Source organism: Erithacus rubecula (genome assembly GCF_903797595.1).
Source record: "Erithacus rubecula genome assembly, chromosome: 5".
Taxonomy (NCBI): domain Eukaryota; kingdom Metazoa; phylum Chordata; class Aves; order Passeriformes; family Muscicapidae; genus Erithacus; species Erithacus rubecula.
Window position 1 is genome coordinate 21,826,556 of NC_136687.1, and position 19,696 is coordinate 21,846,251.

Here is a 19,696-nt window from a genome sequence, read left to right on the forward strand (position 1 = left end):
TGTGTGAAGTAACTGTACTACATGAGAGGCTGGTCCAGAAAAAGAACTAGATTTTAAAAGTTGGTGAGAGATGTGTTATTTTATTAAGCAATATGCAGATTAAATATCTAACCTCAAATATAACATTAAAAAAACCCAACAAAAAGATGTCCCCATGCAAAGAGAGATTGAAAATCCTGGCCAAGAAGCTGGGTTTGTATAATGCAAAGATGTGTTGAGATTTTTGTCTAACCAAGCAACTTGTGGCTGAGATGCAAACTGGACCTGGACACCTGTGTCTTAGGCATCATAACTGCAGGGGAACTTGTTTTGGCTGCAATGTAATGTAATGTAATGTAATGCAATGTAATGTAATGTCATATTTTCCCTCCTCCTGCTCCACTTTTCTCTAGGTTTCCTTAACGACCTCACAGTCAGGCTGGGAGTGGCTGCAAGGCTCCTTTTAGCATTTGGTGGTGGCATTGGGACGGGGAGCACTGGCAGGAGCTGATGGTGATGGCAGAGCTGGCATGGCAGGGGCTCACAAAGGTCCCAGCAGTGCTCTGGGTGGTGCTGGGCTGGTCCAGCAGTGGCTGAGGGAGCTGCTGGAATGTGGATTTGCATTTCCTGCCTTTTGGATCAGATAACTGTTTTTATCTCATCCCTTGGTCATCTGAGTAACAAGGAGGGTGACCTCTCCAGAGCATGCATATATTTGGTGTGGCTCTGTGTAGTTCAGAAGTTGCACAGCTGGATGTTTCTAAACTATTAATTTTAGAAAATAGTTCATTTTTGCCCTCTGTCTCAATAGCAAAAGGACTGAATTTTGAGTCCAGTGGGAAATGTGGCAAATGTTTTAATTGCAGGAAGCAGTGTTTTGATCTGAATTTCATAGATATATGTGTTTAATAAGCCTGACCTTTGGCTGAGTTTTGTTTCTGGACTTTTTTCTGAAGAAGAGTTAGATGTTTAAAACCTATTACCTCCTTTTCAAAAATAAATTAAACTCTTACAGAGAATTTTAAGATGAAGCTTTGGCATCTGTTCATTGAATCAAATGAATATTAAAAAATTCCTAGCTAAACCACAAATAGTTACATGTGAAATACTAGAAAGAAAAGCAACTGAAATGTTTCCAAACACATTTTTAAAATTTAAGTTTGTTTTTATTTTGCAGCTTCCTTCAAAAATCTTCAGTATAGATTATGTTCAATGTTCAAACCCCAGTTAAGTTCTTCAGACTTTTTAAATTTGCTACTTGGTTTTTAAAGATTTAGTGAATATAAAAATAGAATTAAAAGTCTGTAATTTACTTAACACAGCTCAGATGTGGCAACCAGTGATGCTGGTGAGGCTGAAGTTTGTGATTCGAGTCAGCTGCCCGGCCAGTGCATCAGGGCCTGTTCAGTCACACACGGCACTCATGGACACGAGCCACACACAGTTTGTTTGTCAGCAGTGTAACCTCGGGGCTTTGCTAACATGTACAGATATTCTGCAGACAAAAATCTTGGAAGGGGCTGGGAAACCATCACCCTTTCGCTTTCCACTTCCTCTCCTTTCTCACACCCTCCGGCTTTATGCTGGGAGGCTCTGCCAATATTTCTCAGCTCTCTCCTACTCTCTGGGGTTGTAGTCAGCCTAAGATCTGGCAGGTTTGTTGCTGATGTTTCTTTTTTCCAATCTAATTGCAAACAGCTTTATTAGTATTTTGTTTGGTGATCATGTCAAATTGCTGGGTTTTTTTAATTCTGAAAGGTACTGGTTCAGAGTCCAGGGGCTGATCTCCCACCATTAAAGTGACTTTGAGCAGAGATGCGGGTTGTGTTTTGTTCCTGAGAATGTGGAAATAATTCTGACTTCTAAAGTATGGGAAAAAAATTATTTTAGTGGTATTTGTTTATCCTAATGTTGCAGTCAGCACACACCTTGTTTTGTTTACTAAGTATCTTCTGAGAACTGCAGATGTTGTTTGTTTTGATTGTGAGACATGTAAGTGTTGGTCCCTGGGAGGCTGCTCTGTGAATTTGCAAACTGATAAAACCTGTAAAATGTGTTAGCTGTAGAGATCATCTTGTCTGCTAAATTGTTAGTTGTATTTAGCTGATGAATGAATGCACATCAACAATATGAAGACTTAAAAGCCTTTTATATACATAGATACAAAAATGCTTGTTGGTAGACTTTTGTGCATAAGACCATCAAGAACTTGTGTAAGATCTAACAATGGCTTGGAGAAAAACAGCTGTTTATAATAAAATGGATATAATCAGGAAAACCTTTGTTTGATTTTTCCCATCTGGCCACTTCTGTTACTACAAGGGGAAGGAACAAAGGGGTTTGTTTATTTTAGGGCATTTGAAAGAAGCAGCAAGTCTCAACCTTCTTGCCCTGTGTGGGGGTTATTAGCTGCAGAGGTAGCACCTTCTCTAACCCTGATACAGAAATGATCTGCAAATAGCTGAACTGGTCAAGGCACAGTTAGCTCCCTGTTGAGAATTGAAAGGCTTGGTTTTTGCTAGTCTTAATAGAAGTTGGGATAGTTATTGCTTAGGTCAAATACCACATGCCTAACTCTAAATTAATGAGAAACCAGAATGGAAGCTCGAGGGATATTTATCTAAACGGTCGTTTTCTCTCCTGAGTGGAAATACTTATTTTCTTAGTGTAGAAAACTGGATAAACTAGAAGGAATGCATTACTGTGACTATAATAGCAAGAGTGAAATAATTAAAAATGGTGTATGCATGGCAAAGTAAACCAGAGCTGTTTGAAGAGGGTCATGGCAATGTTGGTAAAGGGATCATGAGTTAGCATTGTTAATAGATTGAAACAAGCTTTGTGTTTTCTGTTTTGGTTTTATCTCCTCCACACAGTGTTATGGCAGCTCATCTAAATGTATCAGTTTGGATTTTTAGTCTTTCTGTTTTCTGTTTTTTTTTCTCGTTATCCATGTGGAGTTAATTTCATAAGAATAAATCACAAGAGTAATGGGTGCTGTGTGATCATATGGGTCACTGACTTTCCCTGGACAAGTCTGAACCTTGCTTTTTATCTTAGCTTTGCAAAGATTACCTTGCAAAATGTTAAAGAAGACACAAAAATGCAGGTTTGTGCATCTAGATGTAGTGGCTTACTTCTGCACACAAAGTCTGCAACAGACATCACTGTCTGTTGATGATGTAGCAAGGGACAGTGTATTTATTATTTATTTTGCCTGTTTGATTTTATAGAGTCATTTCATCTTCCCCTGCTATCCGAAGCACAAAAGAAAGCCACTAAACTGAGAAAAAGAAAGATCATTTAATCTGATGTTTGTCTCTAGAGAATCCTGTTTCAGTTGTTCTAACAAGTGGCCAAAATGTGTCTTGTTGGAGGGAGTTAAGCTGGAGAGAGAATGGGACAAAATGGCATAACTGAATCATGAAGAGAATGTGCTTTTGTGAAATGGTTCAAGAGACAGTTCAGACCTAGGTGGAGGGGTGTTGAACAGTATTCAAAACCCAGCTTCAAATGTCTCAATGTTCATTTGCATTTGCTGTCTGGTTTAAATTGTAAACCCTGCTACATAAAGACAAAGTTTTGAAGCAGCATATCTGGTTTTAACCCAGTAACCAAAGACCACAAAGTAATTTAACTTTTATTAGTCTTGGAAAAAATTTGAATCCTTGCTGGTTTGTGGTTTGGATGTGAAAAATACAAAAATAGTGTTATTTTTACTGATGTCAAATCTGTTTTTTTCATATTAGTAGACATCCGATTTTGTTCCATTATATAATGATTCTTCAGACAGACAGTAAGAGACAATTAGCTCTTGAGACACAGTTTATTTAACTTCATAATTTTGTACTAATGCAAATGCCTTTGCAATATGTGGTGTCAGCTCATCAAGATAAAAATGAAATCACTTGAATAAATGATGTGAGGCCTCTTCTTATGTTGCTAGTGTTTGTATGAACATGGGATTTCTAACTCTTGGAGACAGCAACTGTGCTTTTCTGTAGGAGTTAACTTGCATCAAACAGACTAATGTGTAACTCCTAATGCATAAAGTACTTTCTGTCTGCAGCTTTATTTTTATCCTCATGTGTCTTCTCTTTTTTTGCCCAAGTCAGAACTTTAAGAAACCGGAGAAATTCATCAGACTGCATCTGCAAGTGAAATGCACAAGACTTATGGGATTCAATATTATGAAATTAAGGCATCTAGTGCTGTTCCTTCTGCTCCCTTGCCTCTGTCTCCCACCAAGTGTTGAGGTTGCAGGAAAATTAAATTTCTTTTAATGTAAAAATATCTTGTTCTATAGCTAAGGGGTAAAAATCAGTGGTGTTTTGAAAGGTAGAGAATGACAAGTACAAACAAGTATGATTTCAAGCTAACTGGGAGAAATTTTCTAACAGTTTTTTAAAATGTGGAGTCAGTGCAGAGTATGAAAAACACTACCAAAGTACTGGACTTAAAATTGTTCAGCCAACTTTGCAGGGTATGGTAAAAACAGATGGTTGGAGAGTGTGCTGGTGACATTCCTGTTTTGGCTGAAATGAGACAGCTCATACTCAGATACCTGGTGCCTCTCATCATGTACAAAACCAGCAATAGCGGGCTTGATACCAGAAGACAAATTAGCTTTAAGACAGATTAATCAGCATAGTTAAATCATGTGGTGGTTGCAAATGTCTTAGCAGATCAGTCTTGGCAAAATAACACTGAGTTTCCAGCAGCCTCTCCAACTCCATATAAACGTTTTCATATTCTGCTGAGCCCCTAGCCATGGAGTGAAAAATAAGCAAACATTCAGAAACTGGATTGACTGTTAAGGTGAAGCTGTCCAAATTTCAGGGTGGTGTCAATGATGCTTTCATAGCAAATAAACCTGCATCAGGTTTTTTTCTGTGTTTTTCCTTTTCTTTTTCCCTCTCTCATGGGAAGTCTTAAACACTTGCCCTTAATTCCAGATGACAGGTTGTTATCAAGCAGCTGTTCCTGGTAGCTTGCTGTAGGTGACTGCCTCTTCCCGCCTAAGCTGGGCAATATTTAGCATGAGAGGTTTAGAATTTGCACCTAATAAAGTCAGCTGATTGCAAGAGACACTTTTAATTTTAGCCAGAGAAAGAAGCTTTGGGCTCTTCCTGAGCTTTCCCTTTTAAAACATCACAGGGGTTATCTCAGGTTTTAATATGGATTTGGTTCACTTGCAGACAGACAGGATTGAAAAACTGTTTGAGCATGTGAACTCAACAACAAAGCTCTGTTGTTATGCAGATACTTTGTCACATTAAAAAACAACAGGAGAGAAATACAATTCCTGTAAGTGAATATCTTTTGAAAAGAGTGTTGTGGTTGATACACAAATATCTGGATTATTTAAATAAATGGTAGGGTTTGTTTGATTTTCCCCCCTTTCTTTGTGTATAATTTTGCTTGTAGATCAGGCAGGTATTCCTGTTCTGACAGTTGTAGTTCATTTTCCAGTTTGTATGGCAGCAGTATTCGTCCATGGGTGCACGTACAATGTTACTGATGAGTGCTATGGAACATTGTCAGTACTATATGCTTTTAAAAAGGAACAGAGAAAGTTGGTGATACTTATTTGCCTATAATTTCATCTATCTGAATATGTGAAATTTTTAAACAACCTATTTAGGAAAGTAATTTAAAGAAAACATTTCCCTTTTTTATATAGTTGTACCATTAATTAATGATGAGTTTCAAGATCTATGGATTTTTTTATTTCAAGTTAGAAGGAGGTTGCTGAGTGTACATTGAGTGTCAGGAGGTACATGTAAAACCAATATGCTGATAAAGGGCTTCAGTCAATCATACCTTTTTCTGTCATTTTGACATCTGAAAACTGTAAATTTACTAATTCTTTAAAATGCTTTGCAATCCAACTCTGATTATATTTAAATATGCTTTTCAGTGTTAATTCCTGCCAGTGCTTCATGTTTAATGTGGCATTTGAGTTGCCCTCTGACATGAGTGGGGTACTCTGGATTGGTAAGAAAGAATGAAAATGTCCTTGGGACAGGTCTGATTCTGTCAGGGAAGTGGCCAACTGAAAAGATTTCTTGGAATTGTAGAAATGTAGACAATGTTTTGGAACTTGCAGTTCTTATTGTTTAGATTGGAAATGTTAAGCTTATTTTTAATAGTCTCCTTTTCTGCTATTAAAGCATTATGGTGAAATAATTACATTCCTTTCAATCCATTTTACACCTTACATGATTTCCACTATGAGTAAAAATAGAAGTAACAGTAGTTAAAATAATTGTCAGGGGGTTATTTTTCCTCTTCAGGAATATATTTTATGCAATTTTAAAATTTTATAGAAGGCAAACTTCTTTTATTGTTCTGACTATATTTGAACTATAATCGTTCCTAGTATTTGTTTCACCCAACAATAAACAGGGCAGAGAATGAGCACCAGTACAGCTCATTGATCTGATAATGAGAGGTGCTCATTCTGTGTCTCACTTCCTGGTCAGGTCTGTCATGTCTTCAGAGCTGGTGCTCCTGGAACTGTCAGGCTGGTGTGCTGCATAATGGATGAGCCTGAACTGATGGAGGCAACAGGTGCTCTAGTAATAGAAAAGAGCAGTGCTTATTATTGTTGTATGCATCATCAAACCTCCTCCCTTTCTCCCTTTGCTTTGTGTGTCCTCCAAACAAAGGCTCCCTGTATCTGCAGCAACAGGGGAGAAAAGAGCAACAACTTATCCTGTGTAGCATTGCTGGGTTTTTTCTCAGGGGCAACCTGGTAAATAGGTCTTGATTTGATGCTCGGGATCTGCATGTTTATCATTGCAGGGGAAAACAGTATTGATTTATGAACTCCATTTAGCAGGAAACTCTTACTGGTTACTGTTACTGTTATTTGTAACTGCCCTATTCCAGCTACATCAGATGAATGAAAAATGGCTTTCAACCTAGTACTCATAATGCACTGCAAGATCTCTAGCTCCTGTGGGAGCAGTCTGATGAAAGATAGGTCTAAACATTCTTTAATTGGAAAAAATTATCATTTTTGGGAGAAGGAGGACAGAGAAATAGAGATTCTTCTGCTTAAGATGCTGACGGCTCTTGGAACTGTCTTTTCAAGAGTAAGCTGTGGTTTGAAATCTTACAGAAGTCCTTTCTTTTCTATTTATAGGCAGTCAAATCTACCAACATCTTATGTCCAAGTTCTCTAAGACATCTAGATATTCTACAGTGTTTCTCTTGTCTGGAGTATTAATGGCAGTCATGATTCCCTTTTTGCAGGGCTATTGCCCATCCTTCAGGATCTGGGTCAAAGGAGCCATGGAGAAGAGTTGGGGAGAACAGAAAATTGATTTATTTCAGTAAAGGCTGCAGTGGCTTTTCTATCGGCTTGTAATGTCATTGTAATTTAGAGAAAAATAGTTGCTCTGTTTCACCATATTTAGTTTCTGGTCGTTTTATTTGCTTATGGCAGCTTTGTCTTTGTGGCTGTGTTGTGTTTTAATACCAGCTGGCAACTAAGCACCACACAGCTGCTCACTCACTTCTCCCCTCCAGGAAGATGAAGGGAAGAGAATTGGAAAGGTAAAAGTGAGAAAACTCATGGGCTGCAATAAGAATAATTTAATGATTGAAATAAAATAATCCTACATTGTAATGAATAGGAAAATAACAAAGAGTGATAAATAAAACCCAAGAAAGACAAGTGTTGCAATAGAAGACAATTTCTCACCAACAACCTGCCAATGCCCAGACAGTCCTGCAGCAGCAGCTTCCCCACCAGCCTTCCCTCTGGTTCTGTTGCTGAGCATGATTCATATGGTATGAGATATCCCTTGGGTCAATTGGGATCAGCTGTTCTGACTGTATGCCTTCCTAAATTCTTGTGAATCTAGTTTTATCCATGCTTGGTAGCCAAATGTTTAAAAACTGGCTTAGCTGGAAAAGCATTTAAAGTGGGAATGCTTTTCCTTAACTCTGTCTCTACAGAAGAAGGGACAATGTAGATCTACTTTCCAAGAGTTATTAATAAAGGTCTCAAAAGTATATGACTGAATTAAGGTTAGTCTCCTTTCTGCAGGAAAGTGGATAATTTTTCTTCAAGCTGTGATTTTTGAAATGCACTGTTTTTCCTGTTTAGAACTACCTGCTGGTAATTCTGTGGTCTGTGTGCAAGTGGCTGCAAAACCATGGCACACAGCCCTGTTCCTGCTGGAGAATGTGCCAAGGGAGGGCCCAGAGTACAGAAGAAGCATCCAAGAAGCTCAGATATTATTCTCAAAAGCATTGTGGTTTACCTCTTCTCTTTTATTTGAAAGGAGCAAATTTTTGCAGAGCTGTATTGATAGCAGATAGAATTACGCCTTTCAGCAGCGTTTGTATGACACGTCTCTATTCCCCATGGACAGTTTCCTGCTTTGCTTGCTCTAGGCTTCCAGGCTTATTGTCTGGAAAATCAAGTCTTAAATGCCTTGCTGAGCTATACTCTTATAGAGAGAAAGATATATATATATATATATATATTTAAATTGCACACACTGTAAATGGGACACTTTACATGTGGACTTGTCTTAAAATGACTTGATGGTATTAAATTTAAAAGCTTCAAGGTAGACTGGTGCCTACTGATGCTCATCATTGGCATTTCAGAGGCTTCACTGAGACCAAAGACATTGAATGTCATCTTTAAATGGATGGTTAAATTTATTAATGTTTTGCTCAAGTGAGCACTTAATTTCTTCAAAAAGGGAAGCTGTTATTCCTACCAGACATTTTTCATAGTACCGAGCTTTGGTAGTCCCTCTGACAGTGGTTAATGACAGGCTGAAGTGCTTCTATTGCTGGGTCTCTCTAACTTGGAGCATGTTGTATGTTTGTATTCCTGTCTCTGTGAAGCTTTAAATGTGTGCAGTTTTAAAGTTGTCTGCCAAGATGCATTTCCTGGCAGAAAGCAACACACTGGTGTCAAAAATTGCTTGTCCAAGAAGTAGTGCAGTGGTCTTGTAAAATATAAATGCAGCGATTAATGTAAAATAGGTTAAAGCAGTGTAAAGTGGGGATTAGCAAATCTAGCTACTGCAGTGATCCTATCATCTCCTACAGAGCTGTTGATCTCTTCATTGCTTTCAGGGTGAGACAAGATGTTCAGTTCAAGAGGAGTCTGCTGTCTGTGTTGTGTTTTCCTCTGCCTCTGCAGCTGTAACTGACAGCTTCAAACACTTCTGATTCAGGATTGTCTAAACTTTCTAAAGCTGGAGGAGAGAAAATAGAGGGGTTTATTAACAGATGCTTCAGTTTCAACATATAGATGATACAGCATAGCATAAACCTTGGAGGAGCAGTTTTTCAAGAATGTGGGATACTAGACCTCGAAAAAGGAATTGAAGGATAAGAAAAATGTCTGGTTTAATTCTTTGCTCTTTTAGAGATGGCCAGAAAGCAAGTTTCCTGTTCTGCTGAACAGTTGCTAATGTAATCAACCTGAGACAAAGGAAAAAATTTTCCTGTCCTTTGCTAAAAAACATCTTTGACTTGGTGATAAAATGTGAGACAAATAGGTATTTGTGGGGCAGCTACTCTGTGTTCAGTAGCCAGAGCTTGAGTAATTTCCCTCTATCAGTACTGATTCCAGCTTCAATAAGGATTAGTTAGGAAAAAAATAAGAGCTGAACCAACAGTTTCTGCTTTTGAGACAAGTTCCTGTATACACTTTTTTTTCCATATGTAACTGAAGACAATATACAATAAAAGGCAGTGTGAATGCTTGTCTGTCCATGGAAAGCCCCAGGGAATGATGCAAAAAACAAATCATGATAATTTTAATTAACCTTTAATTCATCAGTGAGCAGACTGCTTCTTTAGCCTGGTTGGGTAAGAAAGTAAGACCTTGAGAAAGAATGTTGATGATAGTAATTACTAGTTATCTGCTTCTCTTCCCTCCAAAGATGCAGGAACTGCCATTGTGTACTGGTTCACCCTGAAGCAGGATATGTTATGCAGTAGTTAAAGGGACAGCTGTACAGGGAACTTTCTCCAGGCAGTGTAGGGAGTAAGGCCAGACTCTCCAGACAGACAGGACTAGATTAAATGAGGGCCTTGATTGAGGAGGTGCATGCTTGTCTTCTAGTCTCTTGTACCTGTTGACCTCACATCATTTGTGCTCCTCTGATCTCTGCATGGAGTCTTGTTTTCACAGAAAAGAGCAAACAGCTTAAGAATGTATCATTATGGTAAGATGTGCCTTCCACCAAATACAAGTTATTTTCCTGAAACACTGCTTCATCTTCTCCCCACTCAAGTATTAGGACGAACACTTTACTGATAGATCTGTGGCAAAAACCTAGAATTCTCCCCTTCTTTAATTCCCATTAAAACTGAGAAAGAGATGATAGATCCTGCAGGATATGAAATAAGGGGTTTTTTGGGTTTTTGTTTTTTTTTTTTTTTTTTTTTAGCAATATAAAGAACCCTAAATTGAACAATTAATTAAAAACACCCTAGGGTAGTCTGTCATGTCTGTCGTCTGGTACCTAGTTTTGATAACACTGGAGATAAAAGTCTGGTTGCCCATATAACAATGCAATGCCAATCTACTGACTGTTAAATACAAATTGGATGTAACAGATGACCTGATGCTAGGTGAAGCTTTCAGGGCATGTGCTGCAGCAAGGAGAAATCTGACAGAAGTCACTTTTAAGTTCCCTTCCTGCTCTTTGCTCTCTTTCTTCACAAAATGTTCGACCTTGATTGAAATGCTTTCTGCCCCACCCCACCTCAAAGGGAAGACTGCAATATTTGGCAATGCACCTGGAAATGTATACAAACAGCATTAGGGAGGGGAGATGAAAAGGAAGCTGATTTTACTCTGTCATTAAATTTTAACACTCCTTAGCAGCTTGCCAGCCAAACGGGATTATACTACCAGATGTCCTGGCAGAAATGCTCACGGCTCTGCAAGATCATAAATCCAAGCAACGTATGGCAACCCTGCGTGTTTAATACCACTGTTAGCAGTGCAAAATTTCAGTGTGGAAAGCTCTGATGGTGGGCAGGATTTAGCAAGCAAAAAATCTTCCCAGAATTAGATTTAAAGCCTTAGGTAGGGTAAAACTGCTGCTGCTGGTGGTATGTACTACTCTTCCAGTATTTCTTTTGTCATGTCTCCTAAACAACATACTAACTGAGCCAGTTTAGTCTGCACTTTAAATATAGGTGGCCATTCATAGGATCATGTCCTCATTAATCTATGCAAAGGATTAGGAAAAACCCCAGCTGTTGTGATTTTTTAGTTGTTGCTCCCTTCATGGAAAACAAAAGGCAGTTACTAACATCCCTTAGCAAATAAATTATTTCTTTAGTGAGGAATATAAGTCCTTTGGAATTGGGCCCACCAAAAGGGAGTGTGTTTGTGTCAGTGAATATGGTTTTCCATGCTGTATGTTGACACCAAACTGTCAGCTGACCTGATCAGCAGCATGGTAGAAGGAAATTTAAAGGAAATAGGGGAGAATAGGCTATTTTATTCTATTGCTGCTAGAAAAAGTGAAGTTTATATGAGGTATAAAAAGAGCGAGTCAGTTTTTGTCTTATTAAAGAATAATAGGAGAGTGAATAATCAGAGGAAAATAACAAAATGAACTTTAGCACAGGCAGTTAACTTTGCAAATTGCAGTTAAACTTAAGTGACCAGGAAGTGGAAGACCTTAAAATAATGTTAAGGGCTTTCTTTGCAGATTAATCTTGTCCCCCAAGTGTGAAATCTCCCATCATTTTCTAGTTCTGTATCACAGAATTTCAGGTGATTCATTGCTGGCCACATTAGTCATTCTGAGCTCCTGCTGGTTTTGTCCCTGAGAGTAGAATTACACACTACAGATATTTGTTCGCTCTTTTACTTATTTCAGTGGCAAATTACCTCAATCCTGTAAAGCCATGAAAGGCTTTGAGCAGAGTGCTTGTCATAATTCAGCTTTCCTGGAAGATAGGTATGTTAGACCAGCACTTGTTGCCCCTGGAAAACTCCATTCATGCAATTTTCAATTTTCTCTGTACCTAATCAAATAGCTTCCTGGTATTTGTAATAAAGCTGGCACTGGTTCACATTACTATGATTTTAGCAATTTAAATGCCTCTGTGAGGTAAGAGAGAGGGGACTTATGCCTAGATGATGTGTTGTGTCCCCTTCTGCAGACAGAGACTGCATGATCGATAGGTGGCCAAACCGGGAGCCAGTGAAGGATCTCCAGGCTCCATTGCACTGTCACAGCACTGTGGTGCAATTCTGGGCTGCAAGGGTGAAGCTGGCTTTAACTGGTCAGGATTGTTTAGTACAGAAATCTCTTGCCTATGCTATATGAAAATGGAATTTAACCTGTATATTCATCTTATTAACTCAGATTATAACTCAGGAACAGGAAAGTAGGAATTCATTACTCTGGAGGTGCCAAATTTCCATGCCCTAAAAGCTGTTATGCTTCTTTTGGTGATTTGTGTTCCCTGTTGCTTGTACAATCCAATGCTTTCTATATGCATACCTGATCATTACAGTTTAAGCCTTACTTTTATATCTTCCTGCTTAAGTAACAGGGCCTGATTTTTTAATTTAAGAAAAAAATAATTTAAGGGAAAATAATGGTTGCATAAAATGGAAAGGCAACATACTCACATAAAAAGAAATGAACAGCTCTTTGAAAATCTTCCTCTCTTTATTGTCATGATTCATAAGCTCTCAAAAACATGTAATGAGAAACAAAGACCTCTTTTTGCTATGCCTCTAATTTTTTCACTGCACAACACAGCATTTGCAGATGTGCACATAGAAAATGAAACTAAGTGTTTTCAGTGTGTTATCCCTGATGACCAAGTGTTTATTCAACTACTTATATCTTGTTGGCCTAGATAAATTTCACCTGAGGCCAGCATCTGTTCACTAATTTGTCACCTTTTCTTTTTCATGCCCCTAAGCTGTTTTGACAAGCTCCATCTCAGGAAGCACCAGCAACAATAAAAAATGCAAGGAAAATAATATAAACTGAAGCTTTAGGAAAATAAAATTGTACAGTATGGCAATGGTTATTGGCTGGATGACAGCCATTCTTGATGATATAAATTTTGTAGCATGTGTAACTGCAAAGAACAAAACAGTTAATCAGCAGCAATACAATATATACCAAGTATTACTGTATGCAAATATGTATTAAGGCTGTTGCCATGAAAAAGCTTTATTGTTCATTTTAGGTTCATTTTCTGTTGTTAAGTGACAGGACAACTGAGAAATGCACCCAACATACAAATAATTGCCCTGGTTGCGACATTTGTATCTTTTTACAGAGAAGAAAATATCATCCAGATGATGAATAAAAACAATGCCTCCTCACATAAATGAGGCACACAGTAATAAATGATACTGTTTTGCTTCTGTTCTCTATTTTTAATTTCCAGTATAACAGAGAAATGCAGCTTTTTTCCACTCAGCTTTATTGAACTTATTAAAGAAGTGGGAGGCTGTTCTGCTAATCATTAGCAAAGATACAGTTTGTGTTTTGTCTTTAAGGTACTTTGTTCTAACTTTGGCACCCTGGCACTGCAAGAACTACAGTATTCTGCCATTGCAGCATAGGTGGAAAGGGAACTCTTCCATCTTTTCTGCTTCTTTCTGCACTGCCTAAGAGTGCTGGTCTGTACCAGTGAGGTGGGAAGAGTGCAAGGTGGCAAATGTAGTCATGTCTCCAAAGCCTGTAAGATGTGGTGGTCTGGAAACCTGGCCTTGCAAAGAAAGGCCAGTTCTCAAAAGTTCTCTCAATTAACATCTTGGGTTTTGGTGTTACTGTACTTTTATCCTTTCCTGAAGACAGCAGTCCAGGAGACAGAGTGCCTTGCATCTGTTCACGACTGGTTTTGTGCAGGTTCTGTTCTGAATACTAGTTCTCTAATGAAAGCTGAGCTAAATATTTGTTCTTCCATTTTGCAGTTTTCTGTACCTGGTTGCAGATGAACAATTTAATTTTTTCCATTGAAGCTCAGTAGAAGCACTGGAAATGCTTTAGTCCTTGTGTGTCAGCGTTTTCAGAGTTTCATCCAGCAAACTGGAGGCTTTTATTTCCATAGATGGAAGATAAGCTAATAAGAACAGACCACTGCTTATGTCAATAACAGGAACACAGTTCTGTGATGCATGCAGCATTTTAGTGATATTGTGGCTAATGTATGTGCTTTCATGTTTGCTGGAGCTTAGGTAAAGTATGCATTTTGCTGGGAGATTCTTTATGTGCAATATGAGAGCATCAATCCTTTTGCTTGAAGTCCCTTTGTCTCCTCCTGCTCTGGATGTGCTGAGCAGAGGCTAACTCAGCAATGTGCACCAGGTTGGCCTGTGGGCCTGCAGTAGTTGTTCATGAGGGCATGGCCCAAAGTGGCCCCTGGAGAGAGGGAGGTGTACACCAAGCAACTTATCTCTCATTTCCTCTGGAAAAGGTGGATTCAGCTTCATGCTCCTCTAAGTCCCATTTTGAGTTTATCTTTGTCATTTATCATGTCATCTTAGTGCTTATTTTTAGTTTCTAGCCCTTCTCTGTTGGACTGCTTTTACATTTTAATTGACTAAATCAGGAGACCTGTAGGTGATTAATGTTTTCCCTCTGCAGCTGCATCATCTAGAACAGGCATAAACCTTGCCATGCCTCATTTACTTCCAGTTCCTTTTCAAACAGACGTGCACTGTTCCTCGACCTTCCTGTCTTTCCTCACCTCCTGTCAGTGTGTGTTGCACCTCTCACTGGATGAATTTGTGTGCCAGCTGTGCATCTGTATTTCATGATTTTATTTATGCAGACAGAAGTTATGTATGAAACCTTCCTACATCATCAGTAATAACAGCAATACTCATGAGACAGCTTTTGGCAGGTAGATTCCTACCTGAATTGTGGTAACAGTTTCAGTACTTCTCCCTGCTAAATGAGAGTCTTCAACAAATATATAAGAAGAGAGATCTCCATATCTGGGGCATTTGGTGTTGAGGAGTGTATAAGATGACTATAATTCTTTTTTATATTTTTTTATAGTTGAAAAAATCACTTGGAGTCAGGCTGCTATGAAGTAGCTCTTCCTACTTTCTGTACTATATCTTGTGGCTGAAACAAGTCAGTTTTGATATGCTCCACCTATAATTAATCCTAAATGCTAATGGTTTTTTTTGTCATGATTTCCCCATGTCCCAGCAGATCAAGATTAGAGATGATTTACTATGACTAGATATAGTTTACATGGTTAAAGGTCATTTGCTACAAATTACATGTGGTTTCTTCAGAGATATGAGTGCAACACAGTGCCTTGTTCTACTTTATGCATTTGCATAAGATATGATTGTCCACTGATGCCTTTATGATACATTTTTAAGAGTATGGAAGAACTTCATTCACATTGAACAAAACAATATGTTTATAATTTAGTGAAGGATTAGATTTTAGGCCTCACATTTGCATTTGAATTTAAAAAGTGTTCTCTCTTTCCAAGACTGCACAGCTATAAACCAGCATTTCTGAAACTGATGCATTCACTAATCCCATGGGATAGTGCCAAACTTGTCACTTTTTATAAATTGCTGTCTTTATGACAGGAAACGAAGAGGGGAAGGGTCTTATGTCTAAATCTAACAGCAAGGAGAAAACAGGGACATAATGACAGTTGTGTCCCCAAGTCACCGTTCTCTGTGGTGGAAGCAGCAGACAGAGAAAGGGTCTTGCTAACAGATTGGATGCAAGCCATGAGAACTCTAAAAGCATCCGGTAAATGTTTTGCCTGAGTAAAGAGAAGACCTCCTGTAGGACAATTTAAACCTTTTTTTTTTTCTTTGTATTGTTTCTGTTTTGTGCTTTCTAAACATAGTAACTATTTTTATATCTTTTGTGATGATAATAAAAAGTGTTCTTTACTTTTAACTGAACATATCATCTGTTGAGAATGATATGAGGATGAATGGCAAGACATTGTCAACACAGTAGTGAGTCATAAATGGGGGTTCAGTCATGCTTGTAGCATCCTGCACCCCCAGGCAAGGTTGGGGTTCCTGGAAGGTTTCTAGATTGTCCATCCCTAAGCAGCAAGACTGACTTAAGAACTTGTGAGGCAAAGTGTCCCTCCTGGTCCAAGTGTACCTGAGGGACCCTTAGCTTTCACTGAGTGTGTATTATCTTAACACTCATGGTTGAACTGCTGATGTGATATCTTTTAATATGACCATGAGTATTGAGAAGTGTCTGAGGGGCTATAACTCAGGCCAGTGCTTTCAATTGTCTTTGCTTATTCTATAATGATGGTAAGTTAAGGACTAAAGCTCAAGGCCTGTACAAAATGTTAAATGTGCTACAAAAAAAAAAAGCAATAAAAATATATAGTTTGTCTAAATGCAATAGTTTTAAATTTCAAAGCACTATAAAATAAAACTTCTAAAATATTCTGAAGATTACATTTTAGTTTTTGTTTTGTCGTTTTTGATTTTTACTGCTAGAAAAGAGTTCTTTTATAATCTGAAATTGCACTGACCAGAGCAAATACTTTGTCCTGTGGGTTAAATAACTTGATGAAATGGGAAGGAGAAATGGACATGACTTAGTCCTTTGCAAGGCCTGTAAAGCTCAAATGTTCCTTACACAGCAGATGAATATTATGAATTGCACTTGTAAAGGTCTCTTTCTAATAGATGACACTCTTTTGTTTCCCTCTACTCTTTTGCAGCAAGTGACGGGCAGAAGTTTTGGTGAGAAAGATTTTCGTTCTGGATTAGAAAACGGCATTCTTCTGTGTGAGTAAGTAATGCTTACAGTTTTGAGCCTTGAATACAATCTTGTCTAAAGTGGAACACAACCTTTGCTAGTATGTCCATTGTTGATTTCCTTTTGAGAGTTTTGGCATTATGCACAGTGGTATTTCACTGCAGTATCATTTCAATGCCAAAGCTATTGTTATGGTGAGGGTTGAAATGTGGCTTAAAGAAAACAGGTTTTACGAAGTGCTCGTCTCATTCCACCCCAGCTCCTTAGCTGAGTTATGCAAAAAAAAAAAAAAAAAAAAAAAAAAGTTTGTTTTTGGTTTCCTTTTATTTAACGCTGTTAACCACAGATTGGCAAACAGTGTTCCACACCTGCCTGTGGACATATCTGCTACAATGAGGTGTTTTGAACCAACTCCAAGTTTGAGTGCTGTCAGGAGTTAGCCATCTGAATACCATCAATACACAGCTGTTTTAATAGATTCTATAAAGGTTAGCCATCCTCTATATTTTGCCTAAAGGTGTGTTTCAATGACGTGTTTTGTAATTTTTGGATGAGAGACACAAATTAGCTTTTGCACATTTCTCTCTGTACTTCTAATGCCTAGTTTTTAGGAAGAGTCTTCCAAAACCTTGTTATAGGTTTACATGCCAAAGCTGGTGACTTCTAAGAGCAATTTGGAAATGTGCCCTAATGCCCTTAGTCCTTTGCAAATCATGTTGTCAGGCATTTGTGATTATCTGCTGATCTGAATTGTGTGTATGGTCCAATTTCTTTCCCTGGATATGCAGGATTGTCACTGAAGTTGATAAAAGTTGTCTTTGCACACCAGAATGATGAAGCTTGTGCAGAACTGAACCCATACTTATAAAGGAGATCTCCTGAGATGTATAGCTGGACAATTGCAGCTCTTGGTAAAGTTTTATATTATTCCAAGTACTGGAACTTGGAAGGTGCTTTCAGCAGTAGAGTTGAGCTAATATCCTGTAACTCAGCTCTAGGTAGCTTACCATAGATCTGAAAACTACTTGTGTAAATAGTGTTCTATGTCTCACTGGTGTCATTAATCAGACAGCTTGAACTTCAGCTTTTAAAGGTGAAAAAATAGAAAGGAAATGATGTGATCTATTTTGATTGTAGTTGCGTGTCTTTGCTGAGGAGTGGCTTTGGGAGGAGGGAAGTAGTTGTTATTGTTGATCAAAAGTTGTGTAACTCAGAAGGAGCATACCCTCTTTGTATTTAAGGGCTGCCTCACACAAAATCTCTCTCCTCTCTGTGTTGAAGGGAAGTGCTGTGTGCTGAATCACTTCACAGTGTTCTTTAAATGTTAAGGTTGAATTGTGTTGCATGAAAAGCACAGGCTCTGTATTTCAAGATTAGATTGTAATCTTATCTGCAAGTAAGCAGAGGTAGTCTAATTTAAATGCTGTAAATCTTTAAGATGGAAGGTTTAACTAATTAATGTTTTGCTAATGAGACTACTAAATATGTATTTCTTAGAAGGTTGTGAGATCCAGTAATAATCAGGTCAAGGGACAGCACTTGGTTATACTACGTAACTGTTCTGTGATATTGGGCAAATTGTTTGTCCTCATTTACCACTCGTGGATCAGTGCAAATCAGCCTGAAGGAATCTGTCTCCTCAACCTCAAATCTTTAAAGCCATGAAGTTTGTATTGCATCCTGCTCTTGGTTAGCAAGCTGTAGATAGTATGTAAAGCTCTATTAGCCTACAGAGCATTAACAAGAAAGACACCAAATTGGCCTTCAAGTTTAGTTTCTTGATGACAAACAAACTATAGCACCAGCAGTAGAAGTCTACTCTTCACTGTTTCTGAGTCCACTGTAAAATAGAGAACTCTTGGGAGTTTTTGGGTCTAACACTGAGAACTTTAAGAGTATCTTCAAAAAATACTTTGGCAAGTGAAGCACTGTTAGTTAATCTTTTATCTGTTGCTCAGTGAAGAAGCATTGTAAAGCTGCCACAAGCAATATTGCCTTTCTAGACAGGTTTTCAGTGACATATTGGAAAATTACCAGGGTACCTAATGAAAAAATGTGATGGTATATAAACTTTCTCTTAACTGCCATCCAGTCTGTTGTGCTTTCATTGAAGTTGACCTCAACATATAGATGAAAACCTAAGTCTCTGACAACTTCAGAAGACAAGAAACAAATTATAGTTGTCTTGGTTTCTGAACATGGAAGAACTCATTGCTTTTGGACAGGTTTTACCTGATTTGTGGAAGTTTTAGGGAAAAGCAAACTCTACTTCTGTTTTTATCTGCAGCACAGTACTCTTTGCAAGTGGATTAACTGGCAGCTCATAGCCAGACACTTGTGTGGATGATGTCCATGTTAATATGGAATAGCTGTGCTAACTTCCACGTGACTGGTTCAGGGTTTTCCTCACCTGTTGCATTTTGTGAGGAAGACTGAAAACGTGCTTGGGCCTTGAGAGATCTGAGCAGCTAGAGGATTGGAAACTGCTGTCAGGAGTGGGCACACAGTCAGCATGCCTTGAATGTCCCAAGTGTATCTCAAGTTACCTACTGGCTTTGCAGGTGTTTTGCAGAAGGGAATGGGGAGTTTACCATGCCAGAGTCCATTCCCAAAGAGACTGGTGTGTGCAAAAGGAGGCAGGGAGAACCTCTGTCTCTGTAGCAGGATTGTTTGATCCTTATACACAGTAATGCCAGGCCCGCCTCCACTTGATCCCAATCTCGGTGTCCTAGACAGCCTACAGACACAAGCAGACATCACTACACTGGTTATAAATGATTCATTCACATCTAGGAACAATCCACGTATTTTAATAAATGAAAATGAATGCAACTGTGCAATGCCAAAACCTCAAGCTCTTGGGACGAATGTGTTGAGGAGCACCATCCTGACTAGCAGAGCAGTCTGGGTGTATGCTTGCCACAGGAACACACAAGCCTTGCACCTGCCCCTCTGGTGGTGTTTGTGCT

At 38.5% G+C, this 19,696-nt stretch overlaps 1 protein-coding gene across 3 annotated transcripts in view; it reads left to right on the plus strand.

The window, feature by feature from the left end:
• LIMCH1 (LIM and calponin homology domains 1) overlaps nucleotides 1–19,696 on the plus strand; it is a 173,087-nt gene that overhangs the window by 46,594 nt on the left and 106,797 nt on the right. For all 3 annotated transcript variants that reach the window (XM_079306879.1, XM_079306880.1, XM_079306881.1), the window contains exon 2: nucleotides 16,690–16,760. In XM_079306879.1, coding sequence (XP_079163005.1) covers nucleotides 16,690–16,760 — 71 coding nt within the window. The remainder of the gene's footprint in view (nucleotides 1–16,689; nucleotides 16,761–19,696) is intronic.